At 34.9% G+C, this 17,614-nt stretch overlaps 1 protein-coding gene across 3 annotated transcripts in view; it reads right to left on the minus strand.

The window, feature by feature from the left end:
- ESF1 (ESF1 nucleolar pre-rRNA processing protein homolog) overlaps positions 1–17,614 on the minus strand; it is a 59,371-nt gene that overhangs the window by 36,346 nt on the left and 5,411 nt on the right. For all 3 annotated transcript variants that reach the window (XM_082428592.1, XM_082428594.1, XM_082428593.1), the window contains exons 3-9: positions 15,505–15,920; positions 14,779–14,892; positions 12,702–12,802; positions 11,550–11,702; positions 9,169–9,283; positions 7,350–7,497; positions 720–881 (exon numbers count right to left, since the gene is read on the minus strand). In XM_082428592.1, the coding sequence (XP_082284718.1) occupies positions 720–881; positions 7,350–7,497; positions 9,169–9,283; positions 11,550–11,702; positions 12,702–12,802; positions 14,779–14,892; positions 15,505–15,920 (1,209 nt within the window). The remainder of the gene's footprint in view (positions 1–719; positions 882–7,349; positions 7,498–9,168; positions 9,284–11,549; positions 11,703–12,701; positions 12,803–14,778; positions 14,893–15,504; positions 15,921–17,614) is intronic.

Genomic DNA, 17,614 nt, shown 5'->3' on the forward strand with positions numbered 1-17,614 from the left:
CCCACATTATTTGCAAAGGTACATGCTGATTTGCCCAGGATTGTTAAGAAAAAATGCATATGCTAGAAAACAACCCTCATTTATCCTAGCTTTTCTTTGTTTAGCTTTGACGTGGTTTTAATGTTATTGTACTAATATTGGGTTATTGAACTCTTCAAGGCAGTTATAAAAACCACTTACGATGCTATACTTCTTTGTTCAAAAATATTCAAAAATTGCACAATTGAGATGGAAAACTATGTATTACATATTTTGTGTTAGTGAAACCTCACTAATTAGTCTAGTAGCAGTTACTGGAGAAAAGTCCACTTATTAATAACATATTTTGAAAAAAAGTTTAATGACTTCAGAATACATGGTGCCTGGATTCAAATTTCTATAACCTGAGAATACTGGAATCAAACCTAGGAAAGGTCTACTTTCATAAATGGATAATTTGTGGTTAGTAAATTATTTTTATTCTTTTTTTTTTTTTTTTTTTATTTTGTGGTTAGTAAATTAAAGAGACAAAGAATAAGCCGCAGGAGTACAAAACGCTGGTGCTAAAGTGAATTAAATCAGGCATGCAAATATCACGTTATCTTCCTCACCAAAACACTCCTTGAAAACGTGATTTTTTAAAGTTTATGTTTCCAAAGAGTTGATCTTCTTTTCTTTTATATCCAACATCCCAAAACGAAGGAAAACAAGTGAACATTTAGTTAGTATCTAATTCTTACCTGGAACCCACTTAATTTCCATTTCCATATCATTTTCTTTGCCTTTCTTTTCTTTTTCTTGAATAACTTGCAAGAGCTGCCTATATTTAGCAATTTGTTCTTCATCATCCTTCTGGCTTCTTTTTGTTTTCCCATCTTCTTCTACACTGACTCCATCATCACCTAACAAAAAAATCAATTTCATTTAATACACAGAAATAATTTACTTCTAACTTCAGTGTTTAATCTCAGTCACTGCAGCACCCTTCTAAACAACGTCAGATACACTATAACAATAGAATATCAAAATCAGACTTAAATTTCTTAATACAAAATGAATTAAATGACTTAGGTCTTGTCTATAATAAAAATCAGTTGCAATATAAGTTAGCATGGTCACAATATTACACTTGGGAATCTCTTTTTATTAAAATTCATATTTCAAAATAATCCTGTAGTCATGTAACATCCTTGGACTTTTCCACCCTACAAGCAAGATAGCAGGGATGGCACTTTTTTCCTCTTTATGTCTCCCACCATCCAACAGTGTGGCTTTAAAATGTATGGTCAATAAAAGGAGCCTGAATAGTGTTGGGATGCATCTGATAAATGGATTTAGCCATTCATGCTGATGATACAGATAAAGGAAGTTGCCTGTAATCCGAAACAAAGAATAATGAGTCCTTTCCATTTGATAGTGAGCAAGCATGCTTACTCTCAGGATCTCATTAATACATTAAGAATAAAAATGAATAAATTAGAAGTTTGTGCAATTAATTTCCTCATATGGAAAATACTCACTTTTACATTTCCTAATTTCATAAAAATAATTATAATACAACGGAACAGTATAAGATTCCTGGGCAAAAAATACCAAAGAAAACTAATACGTGAAAAGTTTGTTTGCTCTATATTTCCACTGTAATTCTCCAAGTCAAAAACATAAATTAAGAACCTGGGTTTTAATGTAAAACATACAGACTTACTGAATTGACTAAATGTCCCTAGTAAAGGAAAATTTAGAAGTAGCATACAGAAGACCCTCCCTTCTATGAGCTATGGCTAACTGGTCACTAAATATGTCTGACATTATTAAGCATTCAGCTGTGAAACATCAATGTTAACAGACTGTCCTTACATTTTCAAAAAGGTGTTGTGAAAAAAATTGTTTAAGTAAATGTTTTTATAGTTTTTTTCTCTAAATGAATAAAAAATAGTCCACGACATTCTTTCCATCCTATCACACTTTTACATTTTCAAACAGCTGAAATTCATTTTTTTCCTGTTTGTGCTTTGTGCCACAATAATAATGTTGGATGGAATTCTGTCATGTATCCCGTAATTCAATGGATAAAACATCAGGAACACATTACAAAATGGCAATGTATTTCTTTCTATTAAAAGCTTACTTCTGAAAACATAATTAGAAGCAAGCTCCTTCCAGGTTGAAATTTTAGTGGTAAGTCTCTGATGGCCTACTTTAAATTGATTTTTTTCCAGTACTAAAATTTTACTTTCTGAATCTCTAAAATGTGGGTTAACTCATGGAAGTCTGTTTTTTCCCAATTCAAGGACAAAACTTTGTGAAAGACTTAATAATATAAAGGGAGTAAAAAATTAACTGTAAATGTAAGAAACCCTGGTACGATCTCTTATAAACTACAACAGGAACATACAGTAACTCTAAGGCATTCAAATATACTAATGTATCTATCAGAGGTATTAAACTATAGATTAAAGTGACTTTGCAATCAATTAAAATACTGAAGAAAAATAAAAATGCATACTTTAAAAAAGTTAATTAGTATATTTCAAACAAAAAGCCATTAATCCTTAAAGTTTTAGAAGTAAAAACATATGACATGAGGTAGTATGCTAAGACTTTACATACATTATCTCAATTTTTCCAACCATGAGTAGGTACTAATATGATCCTCATTTTATACCTTTGGAAAGAAAGGCTTGAGGGCTAAGAAAACCTAACCTAAGTAACTTCACTATGTGGTGAAGTCAGGATTTGAAATCAGCAAAGCCCAAGACCTTAACAAGAATATACTGACAAATTAATGGTTATCCTCCCATAATATTTGCTGCCCTAATGTATTCAATAATGTCATTTCAAAATCTAGTTAAGTTCTCCCAAACCAAACAAAGAAAACCTATTTGGAAAACTTGTATTCAATCTTCTCAAGAATACATGGAATGATCTTTTTTCCTTTATCTTAGAGCTGCTACTAAAGAAAAACTATCCAGAATTTTCAGAAAAGTGCTAAATGACCATATAGGTATATAAATAAAAGAAAAAGTAGATAAATTAGTGTATCTATGGGGGTAAAAAATGTAAAGGCTATTTGAGAAAGACTCAGCTGTTCTGTATACACTAAAAATAACATGGTCACTCAACTGTTTGGAATGCCAAAGAAATTAACAAGCAACAGCCATCAAGGTCTTAAATGTGAAGGCTTTTGTGCCCATATAAGTACCACTGTAAATCATACACTTTTTCAAAGACTATTAGATACCTAAGAAATTATGTGGTTTTATTTATTTTTATTTTTATTTATTCATTTATTTATTCATTCATTTATGGCTGTGTTGGGTCTTCGTTTCTGTGCAAGGGCTTTCTCTAGTTGTGGCAAGTGGGGGCCACTCTTCATCACAGTGCACGGGCCTCTCACTGTCGCGGCCTCTCTTGTTGTGGAGCACAGGCTCCAGACGTGCAGGCTCAGCAATTGTGGCTCACGGGCCTAGTCGCTCCGCGGCATGTGGGATTCTCCCAGACCAGGGTTCGAACCCGTGTCCCCTGCAATGGCAGGCAGATTCTCAACCACTGCGCCACCAGGGAAGCCCTGTGGTTTTATTAATATGAGATTTCTGAACAAAGAAACTGCAATGATTAAACATGATTCTCCATTCAATGCGTGAACAGAGTTCAAGAGTAATATTTTATGAAAAACTTAGATCAGTGAAGCAGTATCTTCAGTAGCCTAAAATCATAGGATCTTAAGAAAGTTAAGGTTTAATGGTCCTATGATAATACTAAAGAAGCATTTTAGGATTTATTTAATTTTACATTTATAAAATTATAAATTATAAAAACAATATATATGCAAAAGAAAAACCAAAAGGACAGGTATGAAAAATGTCAGGCTATAAATAAAAGTAAGAATATTCACTCCTGCTAATTTAAAATACTTTATGTTTAACTTTTACAGTTCTTCATTTGCTGTCAGCACATAATTCTATCTTACTTATAATTGCGCATGGTTGGGAATTCATCTAATAAATGAAAATGAAAGTGTGAAGATATCTGGGAGAGAGTACCAACCAAAAACTAATAAGAAATTACAATCAGGGCTTCCCTGGTGGCACAGTGGTTGAGAATCTGCCTGCCAATGCAGGGGACATGGGTTCGGGCACTGGTCTGGGAGGATCCCACATGCCGTGGAGCAACTAGGCCCGTGAGCCACAACTACTGAGCCTGCGCGTCTGGAGCCTGTGCTCCGCAACAAGAGAGGCCGCAACAGCGAGAGGCCCGCGCACTGCGATGAAGAGTGGCCCCCGCTTGCCGCAACTAGAGAAAGCCCTCGCACAGAAACGAAGACCCAACACAGCCAAAAATAAATAAATAAATAAATAAATAAAATTAAAAAAAAAAAAAAAGAAAAGAAATTACAATCAAGCAACCAAATTTCCAAACAGAGCCAGATCCAATATAAGGGAAAAGGGGTTTTTTGGCCCTATTTTTAAAAAAGGAACTATTTTAAGCAAACAACATATATAATTTTAAAATACACCATCGATCGTTTTAATTGTCAAAAAAATTTTTAGATAAAGATATAGACAATCTGAGAACTTCTGCTTCCATTAATGGGAAGCTAGGTACACTTCAGACCAACCATTTTACTGAGGACATCAAGTTGGATGAAGTGTTTAAAAAAATCTTTTTAAAAGATTCAGAGGGATTTAAAAAAGAAAAAAAGAAAACTTCAAAGAACTGACAAATTAGTGAAGAATTACCAAGTCAAAATCAAGGAGAAGATGGTGATCAGAGAGATGACCCCAGTGTTCAAGACCTATTTGCCCTGAGTGCATGTACTGATCTACCAAAGAAACAGCTGTGAGACTAACCTACAGTTCTGGCAGCCTGGCAGGCCAAGAAGACAAAGTTAAAGAACCAACTAGTACCCCCACATTTAGTAGGGACCCAAAAGGATATACTCCAGGGCAAGGGTCAACCAGAAGTAAACTAGCTCTCACACAGACTTGCATCACCCACTAGGTCCAGGGAACCTCAAGTCTTAAAACTTGGAGTGAAGTGGTTCCAGAATGACCAGAGTAAATGAAAGTCCTCTCTGATGAGACACTCTCACCTCAAATATCATACCAGCACAAAAAGTTAACCAGGCATACAAGTGAACAGGAGAAGTATCTTGTAAAGTAACAGAAATCAACCCCAAAAGATTTGAAATAAATACTGAAATTATCAGACATACACTACAAAAACATGTTTCCTCTGTTTACAGAAACAAAAGAAGGCACTGAAAATAACTGCAATGAGTAAAAAACGTTAAAAAGTGATATTGCTGATCTGAAAAATAGTCAAACTGGACTTTTACAAGTAAAAAAATATAATAATCAAAATTAACTCAATGAACAGTCCATCAGCAGATTCAACACTGCTGAAAAGAGAATTAGTGGACTGGAAGATAGGTAAGAAAAAATATTCAGAAAGCAGCACAGAAATACAATAGATAAAAAATACAGGAGAGAAACAACATGGAAGTTACAGTGAAAAGATCGAACATATATTTAATTGGAGTCCCAGAGGAGAGGGGAGAAGAAATACCTGAACAGATAATGGCTGAGAATAGTCCAAAACTGATTGAAAGATACCATGCCACAAATGCAAGAAACCCAACAAACCCCAAGCACAATAAATTAAAAAAATCTATTCTTAGTTCATATTAAAACTGCAGAAAAACAAAAAGGATGAGAAAACTTTAAAAGCAGTCAATGAGGGCTTCCCTGGTGGCACAGTGGTTAAGAATCCACCTGCCAATGCAGGGGACACGGGTTCAAGCCCTGGTCCGGGAAGATCCCACATGCCATGCAGCAACTGAGCCCGTGCGCCACAACTACTGAGCCTGTGCTCTAGAGCCTGCAAGCCACAACTACTGAGCCTGCGTGCCACAACTACTGAAGTCCGTACACCTAGAGCCTGTGCTCTGCAACAAGAGAAGCCACTACAATGGGAAGCCCACGCACCACAACGAAGAGTAGCCCCCGCTCGCTGCAACTAGAGAAAGCCCGCGTGCAGCAACGAAGACCCAACACAGACAAAAAATAAAAATAAAATAAAATAAAAAAATTAAATTTAATTTAAAAAAAAAAAGCAGTCAATGAATAAAATCCAGGCAACCTTCAAAAGACTGAAAAAAGTAGACTGACAGCTGACTTCTCAAAAACAACAATGAAGCCAGAAGCCAGCAGGATATTATCTCAATGTGGAGACAGGAGGACTGTCCACCTAAAATTTTTTTACCAGTGAAAATATCTTCACAAATGAAGGCAAAAAAGGAAATGTTTAGACTAAACTAAAATTCAAGAGTTTGACACCAGTAGATACTACTGGAAATTATCAAAGATATACTTAGGGCAGAAGGAAAATGATCCCAGACAGAAGTATGAGATTTAGAAAAGAATAGGGAGCAAAAGTAGTATGGAAAATGTGGGTAAATTTAAACAAAAGAGTAATATTAACATGCTATGGGACTTAAGAATTACAATATACAGAATAGCATGAAAGTTGTTTTAAGATTCCTTGTATTCTCTAGGAGGGTAAAAAATATTAATTAGCATTAAACTTTTTTTTTTAACATGTTATTATTATTATTTTTTAATTAATTTATTTATTTATGGCTGTGCTGGGTCTTCATTTCTGCACGAGGGCTTTCTCCAGTTGCGGCGAGCGGGGGCCACTCTTCATCGCGGTGCACAGGCCTCCCACTATCGCGGCCTCTCCTGTTGCCGAGCACAGGCTCCAGACGCGCAGGCTCAGCAGCTGTGGCTCACGGGCTTAGTTGCTCCGCGGCATGTGGGATCCCCCCAGACCAGGGCTCGAACCCGTGTCCCCCGCACTAGCAGGCAGACTCTCAACCACTGCGCCACCAGGGAAGCCCAGCATTAAACTTTAATAAGGATACAAGTCATGATTTCTAGGATAATCACTAAATGAACAGAAAGAGTCTACTTTGTAAACAATTGAGCAGAAAAATGGAATGTAAAAAATAATCCAAAAGAAGCTCTTAGTTTAAAAAAGGGGGGGTAATAAAGCATTTTACTAGTTTAAGTGATGCATAACTACAACAATCATGACTAGTCTAAAAGGCCAGACTTTTTTTTGTGAGGTCAGGGTTTCAAAGTGTTTTTGGTTAAAGAAATTCAGGCTAAGAAAACACCTTTAAATAAAAAATTTCAATTACTATCTAAAAGTGTATATAATACTGTGTATGCGAGCTTGCTTCACAGACAGTTTGAAGATTAGTTTGATATTTCCTTTTAAGCTACTGTCAAACTTATTTCCATTAGTAAGTCTAGATTAGGTATCTAAATGCTTACAAATGTAGAACACCAAAAGATGAACAGTACCTTGTAGCTCCTCTTCTATCTCTTCTTCATCTTCACTAGAGGAAGCTAAGTAGGCTTGAAAATCCATGTCCAAAAGCTCTTCCTTTTTAAATTTCCTGTTGAGTGTTGTAATTCTTTCATGATCTGTCTCATCCCAAGTGATCTCCACCTTTCACCAATGAATAAGAAAAAAACAACAAATAAAAATGGAAATGTCAGCAACCCAAACTTGTTAAAGAATATTTATCGTTAACTTGTATGTTTAACAGTAAACTAAAAAAGTTAAGACGTGCTAAAACAAATAATAACATGCTTAATGAAAAGTTTTCTACCTGTGGAAAGGGAACCATTTCAGTTAACCTGTGCCTTCATCCTCCTAACTCTTTACTCTATGAAAGGTACTCTATTATTTGGAGTAAAAATTCATCAGTGTATGGACTGATTGTGGTGAAAAGAAACAAGAAAATGCACTAGTGAAATAAGTAACATTACTATGAATGAGTCAAGACATATTTTTCACCTGGAGTTCTAGGCATTTCAGGAGGTCTACAAACTGTCTGAAATTTGCTGATAAAGCTTTCAACACAATCTCAGTGTGGTCCATTTTCCAAAAGAGATTAAGAGCCACTGATGAAAAAGGCATCTATTCGTTGGAAGTACAGTAAACCCCCACGACACAGGAATTCATCTATAACATCATTGGTCTTGTGATTGGCTCCTGTCCTCTATGCAGCCCCCATTCTCAGAGTCCAGTTAGAGATTTAATCTTCATGACAGGGCGGGTCCCACATCCTTGCTTTTTTTCCCCCTCAGGCTAATCTTTCCAGTTCCGGACAACAAAATGGGCACCAAGAGATCCAATCCTTAAAATAGTTGCCATTGTCAGAGAAATTCCAGCTAGTCACCATTCAGAATTATTCTTATTCTGATAATTAAGACTGAGCTGATAACCACAAAACCACTGATGGAACTGGAACAGATGTGGATGATACAGCCAGACCGTAGAAACTCCAGACTGGCTGGCTGGATAGGCTTGCCCATTTTTTAGTCTTGAAAATAACATGATCCTACATTTTATGTGACTGAATCTTTTAGACTTCACCTACTGCATACTGGTGGGGTTTCCCTGTACTCAGTAACTAATTAAGGCCACACAGTACCCACAGGCTGCAAGTGACAGATACAGCAGCTCTCTTTCTGCCACTGGCCTATCCTCAGAAGAGCACAGTGGCTTGTCACAAGAAAGGCAATGAGAAGCCTGTATGGCTGCTGCAGAGTCCAGCTGTGGATAGAAGGTATATGGAGTAGAAGAGCACAGAAACTAGGCAGCTAAGTAACAAACTAATTCAATAAAAATCTTTTGGTTGTTCATTATTAAGCACTAATGTGACATCTAGTAGTCCTGAATTATTCTACTTCAATTGTTTTTAGAATTTTGGATCATATCTGCAGAAAAAATGTGTTTCTATTTTAAATTTCCACTGGTTTTAACTGTGATTTGAAGTAATCTGTTACCTCCTTACCCCTACTCCCTATGATATTAATAACTAACATATTACTTATTAAAGAATCTAGTTAAGTAACACTGTATGGGAAAGATAGAAGAGAAAAAAGAAACATTTGCAGGTAATTGACTCAGGCTTAAAGGCACAACAAAAATTTGAAAATAGGTTCCAACACATGTGGGAGATAAAAATGCAAATACACCTGTGGTTGATTTCTATTTGTACTTATGCTTTACAATTTTGAATCCTTTCCATTTCTAAAGATGCTGTAAGTAAATAACTCTTTTCTTAAAGAAATGGAGTCCAGCTATATATTTTCTAAAGTTAAGAAATACCGTTGATGTTCCCATTGCAGCAGATGTGAAATATCTTGGCTTATATGCTGCTAAATCCACTTCTGAGGCTACATCCTTGGGCTCATCATCAAAAGTAATATCATCTGGTATAAACCTAAGAAACAAAGAAAAAAAACAATTTTATTTAAACATATGCTGCAGTGATAAACAACCAGAGTTTAGATTCTCTTCTAATTAGGTATAGTGTATACACACACACCATATAAGAGATTCTACAGAACACACATGTAGATGAAGCAAACAATGTTAGAAATAACCTTGGCACAAAATTTCTGAAATTCCTAAGCTATAAATCTGTAATTCCACCAAATTTGAGTGAAGTCTGTGTAGGCAGAAACCCTGCGTTAGGAGTCAGTTAATATGAGTCAGGTGTAAACACACATGGGTCCCTCATGTTTCAAAAAGACCTAGATTCCTGATAGCTCAGTCATTGGCTTGCTATATGATATTCTGAAGATCAAATAGAATTATTAATGGGTAAGTGCTCTGAATATAAAGTATCATAGATCTGAGGTGTCACTGAAAATAAGGAAAAGCTTAAAGTTGATTCTTCAAGACTAAAAAAATCTTAACAATTTTATAATTTTTTCCACAAATAAATAGTTGTTAAATGTAAATTAGCCACTGTAATTGTTTGACAATTCTTAGGCATCAGGCTAAGGAATGGGAGGAAAAAAGCAAAGAGAAATGATCCATGGTTATTATATTTAGGTTTTGTAATTTATATAGGTGATTTTATTTCCACACATGAAAAAGCACCTGCTGTATACTGCATCAAAAATGATTTTTGAGGGGAGGAATGAATAATTAAGGTTCATTAGGTCTATATCAGCGGTCCCCAACCTTTTTGGCACCAGGGACCGGTTTCGTGGAAGACAATTTTTCCACGGACGGGGGGTGGGGGTGGGGTGTTAGGCTTAGGGCAGTAACGCGAGCGATGGGGAGCGATGGGGAGCAGCAGATGAAGCTTCGCTTGCTCGCCTGCCGCTTACCTCCTGCTGTGCAGCCTGGCTCCTAACAGCCTGCGGCCCAGGGATTGGGAACCCCTGCCCTAGATAACAGGATGGCAGCAGAAAATTCCATTTTCTTTTACAAAGTTACATATGACAAAATAAAACAGGGAATATAAGTTTTTCCATGGTCATTGATTTTATTTTCTAGGTACTGCCAGAGCTTATTCTAATACTGCATGAAAATGTCCCAAAAAGGAAACAGAAAGAATAAAATGATCCTGAAAAGAACATGTGAACATGAACTCATGATACGCAGAGTCTGACATTCTAACAAATGTTTGGTAACTACTATTTATATATCCAAAACAAGTACCTCCTTTTGAAACTGTTAACAGAAAAAAGAAGAAAATGTCTTGTTTGATGAGATATGCCCTTCTTGCTATATACTTAAGCATGCTAAACTCTTACCCTAAATTATCAATACAAAAAATTTTACTTGTATTTTTCTACAAGTTGGAATGCTTTTGAAGTGTGAAAGCCACAGTGATTATCAATTGATGCATTTTTTTTTCCTAAAATATTTCATTTTGAGAACAAAGCCGCTAACAAACCTGGATACAAACAAGTGATTTCTATTGAAAATGTCACAGTAGAATGGTTCACTGGGTTCAAAGAACTAGGCTAATGATAAAATGGTACAGTAGTTCGGCTTCCCGGTTTCCTTAGAACAGACATTCCCAAACACCTAAGGTTTTTCAGCTCGGGTCAGTGAAGCCTGAGCACGTGGTGGAAATAATGCCCAAGTCTGAAGATAAAGCCAGCAACACCATTCACTGAGCAGCATTGCCCAAAAGAACTTTCTGTGATGATGGTAAAGTTCTGTATCTGTTCTGCCCAACATGTGGTCATTAAGTACTTGAAATGTGCCTAGTGTGACTAAGCAAATGAGTTTAAACTTTTTTAAATTTTTAATTAAATAAATGTAAATAAGCCAGATACGACTACTGACTACTGACTACTGTATTGGATGGCACAGATCAAGAGATACTAGTTTATTACAAGCAAATTCCTTTGCCTCCACCTCAATGTTTTTTAAAAAGTTACTTCACCCTGGTTCCTAGTTCTAAAAGAGTTGCAAAGAAATATCACTACATAAAACCCATCATCCTAAAAACATATCTGACATATCTGCAAGGACATAAATGTGAGGTGACTCATACCTAATACTTTAGCATTTTCTCATTCCAGTTTTCTTTCTTAGGAGTGATGTTCTACAAGAGAGTTCACCAAAAGCAAAAAATCCTCTTAGAATGTGAAAGGACAGAGAGCACTACCAGTTCTAGTATTTCAATTCTTATAAACACGTTGTGCTACAAGATTAAATTGGTACAACACATACTAGATTACCTTAGATCTATGAATGAGCAACTACTTTCGAATTCCAGGCCATCACAATCCTCATAAATTTTAGCGGCTGTTTCAAGAGAATCACAGTCTACTACTGCATAATAGTACTTCAGTCGTTTGAATTGATAATCTCTCAGTTTTTCTCTACAGGTCCTAAAAGGGGAAAAACTCATTAGGCTTACTTAAACAGGAACACAAATACTCTCTCCCTTTAAAAAATAAATGTAATTGTTCCAAGAAAAATATATTACAAACTGGTTTTTATTCCAATCCAACCTTCCTTTATGATTTTGCCTTCATGAACATTAAATACTTAAGCCAATTTATTATTTTGACAAGGTACAGACCAGGGATTTTGACTGGAATTTGATATCTAGAAAAGGAAAGCAAGAACTACATGTGCTTACCTGTGATTTTAATTCTTAGAATAGCTATTTTTTGTTTGTTTTGCTATCACATACAGCCTTCTCAAGTAAAACCACTGGAGAGGATCACTGTATTATAAAATATTCTAGGAAAGCATTAGCTTTTATTATAAAGAAATTACTGATCTTGTAAAACTTTATTCAGGTGTTGTCAAGTCTACATGTTGTAAATTCAACTTACTTAACTACAGCATATTCTTTGAGGGTCTTCATCTGCTCTCTTTTGCCACCAATTTTTATTAAGTGCACATATAGCTCCACCTAGTGGATTAAAAACTACCTTAAACTTTTTTCTATACTACATTATGATGATTAACAACTTTTTCTACTATTCTTGTATTTTTCTATTTAATCCTTAAATAAGAGAAATTACATAATTTGAAGGCAAATAGTTTCAATGCCATTTACATAAAAAGCAACATGTTAGAAAAAAAGCAAAACTTACTGATTCAGGGCAATGAGGCTGAGACCCCTAAATCAGTTTAATCATGACATGTTTTTAAAACTGCAATAATAATTTTCATGAATATAGAAATACAAATACACACAAAAAATGTTACTGGAATAGTGTGCCACTTCTGACAGACTTTAACCTGCTTTGCAACCTGTTTTAACCATGAATGGCACAAGTGTAAACTTTAGTCCCAACTATTAAAGTGACCAGAATTCTGAACTAGTGACACAAACTCATGAGGTTTAGTTTTATTTTCTAGAGTGTTTTAAATACCAGTCCTTTTCAGGGGCATCTTCAGGAATGCTTAATAACTCTACTGGTCCTTGAACTTGCTCTTCCTTCATCCTCTCCTTTCCAAATTCTGAAGGATATATCTAAACACAAAAAAATAAGATTAATGTAATTTATATTTCCCTTTTCTTATAATATACAGACCTGTCAAGGTCAGGAACTCTAAACAACTGGACTCAATGAAAACAGCAAGAATGCTTCACTTCCAAACCCACTATAGGAAGCTAAAGCATCCTGAGGAATAATCTTAAAAATAGTCATTTTGGCTGGGGATTAACAGATGTGGGCTTGGGAACAAAAATAGAACATCTCCTCCATACATTCTGGGTTCTAAGGGAAAAATTAAGAAAAGTGAAACAAGATTCTAAGTTCAAGGAATGATTCATAAACACACACACACACACACACGTGTAAAAATGATTGGATTAAATAATTTAAATGAGATATATTAAAATGATTAAAGAAATATATAAAACAATGAAGAAAAATAATTTTGTAATCCCTATCTTATCCCTAAAATCATATCATTTATCCAATGCTTTCTTTTAAAGACATTCTTTGAATAAAAAAGAACTGATGACAATCTTATCACACAGGTTAGATATAGTCTTGGTATAAGAAGGATTCACACTCGCCTAGATTTGGTAGTTTTCTATCTTGGCTACTTTTGAGATTCAAGAAATATAATTGTATTAATCTGCATTGTTTTGATACAACTGGGCTTAATATTCATCTATTAACTAATGTACACTTTTTTGAGTTGTTTGAAATATCTAATTTATCCACTAGGGGATCCAAGTTTTTCTTACTAATCTAAGTTGCATAAAATAGGTTTCAATGCAGAAGTTTTTAGTAGGTATGCTTACTTCTGTTGATTCTTTGTATTTATTTTCCTCTTTATAAGTCTAGAGATTCCTACTACCCATCTCCTAAAACACAAGATTTAACAAAAATACCATTCCATTTTATTCTACATGTAGTTAAAAAATTTTTTTCTTTATTTCATCTGGCTATCATTTGGGGCTATTATGAGGATCTGCACTAAGTTCACCACACAAGGACTTGTCCATTTGTTCCAATACCATGTACTCAAGAAGTTTATTTTGATCTAAATTATCATACAAACTCTTCTATCTACCTATTCCATCAAGTTGTCCCTGTACTTTTACCCAAAGCTATTAAATTCTGTAGCATTATAAAATGTTGAGATATTGTAACTGGTAGGGTGAATCCTTTTATACTGGTATGATTTCTCAAAAACTTGTGAGTCATTCTCACTTGTTTATTCTTTTAGATGATTAATGGTAACCTTTTCCTTAACTTTAATTTGAACTGAGATTTTGATTGAAACTATACTAAAACTGCAGAACTGACATCTTAAATATTTAAACTGAACAACAGTAATTTAGAGCTGTTTCAGGCACAAATACTTAGCGTGATCTCCTTTTCATTTAATCCTTACCACTACCTTAAGAAATACTACTGTTATATCTACTTAAAGGAGAAAACACATTTGAGAAATTAATCAATAAAATGCACAAGATCATACAGCATGTATCAGAATCAAGATTTGAATATAGGTCTGTCATACTACAAAGCCTGGAGTCTTAATACCTGTGCGGGCTCTCTAGAACTATGGTATCTCAAAATTTAAGTTTTTCAAGTATTATTTATCAAGTGCAACAGCTTACTTCATATAGGTCATATTGTTTAAGGTAATTTCTAAGGCTTTTATATGTTTCTGCTGCTAATTTTTCTTCTTGTTAATGCTAGTAATGAAGCATTTTTTTAAAATATTTATCTTATACCTTGTCCCTTTACTGAGCTCTATTATAACAGCTTTTCAGTTGATTTGTTTTAATTAAACACAATCATATAACCGAGCAATAATTTTACCTCTTCCTTTCTTACTTTCATACCTATTATATCAGTTTTGTGCCTTAACTGTATTGGACAACTTCCAGATTATTTTCCTTAGAAGGAAAACTATGACTTTAAAAAAAGAGATTTAACTTAGAATGCTTAGAAATATTTACTTCAAAATAAAATTAATTCTCACCTTTACAGAAAATATAACACCTCCTTTAGGTTTAAATGAATTGAACAAAGCCAGCAAATCTTTTGCCTTCAATCTATCCCAGTCCATGTTGCAAACTGCTAATCGATGCGTAATCTAAGAAATGAGAAAAATTAAGTATGACATAATCTATATCATTCCCAATGCTTGCAAAATTAAGATAGTAAAAATATAATGCCTTCTTTTCCCCAAATCCTGAAATCATTAATATAGTATTTAAGTGGTTTCAATATGTAAAAGAAAACTTCAGATGAGTCACACGAAAGTAAAACTGTCAACAGAAAAGCACTTTCTCTTATTGGTCCTTAGTTCTTGAATCAGAACATGATGACGAGCTGATTCTTTAACCACCAAGTTTGTTAAGCTATTCTGCCACCCATAAGTAGGAAAGTTGAGTATATTAATCTACAGCATTTCTAATAGGTGCAGTAGGAACTGAAATATAAACTCCTAGTTAAAACAAGAATTTTCTAAAAATTTCATGTGACTTTTAATTATTTATATAGAAGTTCATCCCTATCTGCTTGGACAGACATGTACTTTATATAGGTATATTCTGTATCAAGAAGTTTTAATCAGAATCATCATCAAGAGTATTATTTACCAATAAAGCTTTTCCTTGTTAATTTAATGACATCAATCCTACCATCTATAACAGCTACTTGTACTGTACTCTTGACAAATAATCTTATTTATTCAAAAGGTCACCTCATCAGCCCGAGGAGCATCTTTATCTAATTCTCTCCAAGCATGCTCAAAACCAGATTCCTCTGGAAGTAAATATGCCATATCTTCTTCATCTTCGGAACTAGTTTCTATATTTCCTTTGCCCCTCGCAAGATCGGGGCCACTGTCACTTTCATCATCATCATCACTATCCTCATCTTCATCTTCCTCCTCATCATTTTCATTCCCTCCATCATCATCATCACCATCACCATCATCATCATGAAGATCAGCAGCAATAGCTCTACAAATGCCTGTAATTTCATCTTCAGATTCTTCATCACCTCCTATTTCACTAGCACTTTCTGAATCTTCCTCCAGAGCTTCTTTGTCAAACATTTTACCACTTGCTGAGTCTTCATGACCATCACTGTCTCTTGCCATTATGAATGGAACCACTGCAAAAAGGTCAAAGGTGGGAGAAATTAAGAAAACGTAAACACTGAATTAAATTAAATCCAAGTTATTTTGACCTCAAATCCAGTAAAAATATAATTTCTATGAAACAGACTAAAGGAAAATATAAATTCAGCAAAATTCATGCCTAACCAAGTTATTTAATAGAAATCTTAATATATACCCAGATCACACAAGTAGATTCATATACTCATTCAATATTTATTGAGTGTCTGCTCTGTGCTAGGTACTCAATATACTACCATTGGCAAAAGAGAAGCAATCAATGCCCTCAATAAGCTTCCAGTCAGGTGAAGAGGACAGATGGACAGTTATTGATCAAATAAAATCAATCAAATCAATGCACATAAAAAAATGAAATTACAACTAAGATAAGTGCCAAGAAGAAATGTTACAAGATGCTATGAGAGCACAAAATAGGGGTCACTAAGCAAGTGATAAACGAGTTGCTACTAGAAGGATGAAGAGGAATTAAGTAGTCAGGGTTAGACTAATAGATGAAGGAAATGTTCCAAATAGCAAGAAAAGCATATGTAAAGATCCACTAATAGAAAAAAGCTGGCAAGCATGTCTGGATTACAGAGAGCCAGAAGTCTTCTTGTACAGAAGTCAAGTAGAAAATGAAACTGAAGAGTTAGGTAGGTGCCATGTAGCTTTGGACTTTATCATAAAAACATATGAGAAGCCACTGCTATTTTCAGAAGGAGGGACATCATCAGATTTGCATATTGAGATCACCTCAGCAACAGTGTAGAAAACTTAACTAGAGGGAGTTAAGAGTGGATGTGAAAAAGAATTAAAAGGTTAGTACAGTATTCCTAGCGAGAAATGAAGGTAGCACTAAGTTGGTGGCAGGAGAGATGTAGAGTAGTGAGTCGCTCTTGACTTTCAGAGTCAGGAGGTAAGACCAACAGTAATCAGTGACAGGGGCTTGATATGGGGAATCTGGGCAGTATCAAAGATGAGTCCTAGCTTCTTGGCTTGCAGAAAGAGCTAGCTAGTTAGATGGACAGACAGAAAAAGAGGTAATGATGGAAGAGAACAAGTTTGTTTGGTGGAGGTATATGATGAATTTGGTTTTGGATATGTTGAACTGGAAGTGCCTTTGAGCCATCTAAGAGGAGACAGAGAGAAGGCCGTTGGCTGTATGAGTCTACAGCTCAGAGAAGTCTGAGCTGGAGATAAAATTTTTGACTGATTCTTGTATATAATAACAAAAGTTGTGATGTGGATAAGATCACTTATGAAGAGAGCAAAATAATAACTTTTCTGCTACATCTTAAAGTTTGCAACTGACTTATGGTTAGCAATATATGAGTGAAAGACTGGTTTCACCTTAAACTGGGTTTTTTTTGGCCTTCATTATACACAGAAAGGACTGATTTCCTATTTCTAAAACAATCATATGCTTCTATCTATTCTGTGCATATCTGTGTGAGTACAGATATATCTTATATATCTTATTCATCTTTAAGTTGGAGCTTATGTTTCTGATTCACAGGTTCTAAGTGGATAGAGCCTATAAGTGGTCTTATAATCTTATAATAGTCATTCACTGACCAAATATTGAGTACTATGTACACAGAATTGAGCTGGGGGGACCAAAAAGGGAGATGATTTATAACATGATCCCATGCTCTTCGTGAGCTCATAAACAAAAGAAATCATTTACTGA

This window comes from Balaenoptera physalus (assembly GCF_965194825.1).
Source record: "Balaenoptera physalus genome assembly, chromosome: 16".
Lineage (NCBI taxonomy): Eukaryota > Metazoa > Chordata > Mammalia > Artiodactyla > Balaenopteridae > Balaenoptera > Balaenoptera physalus.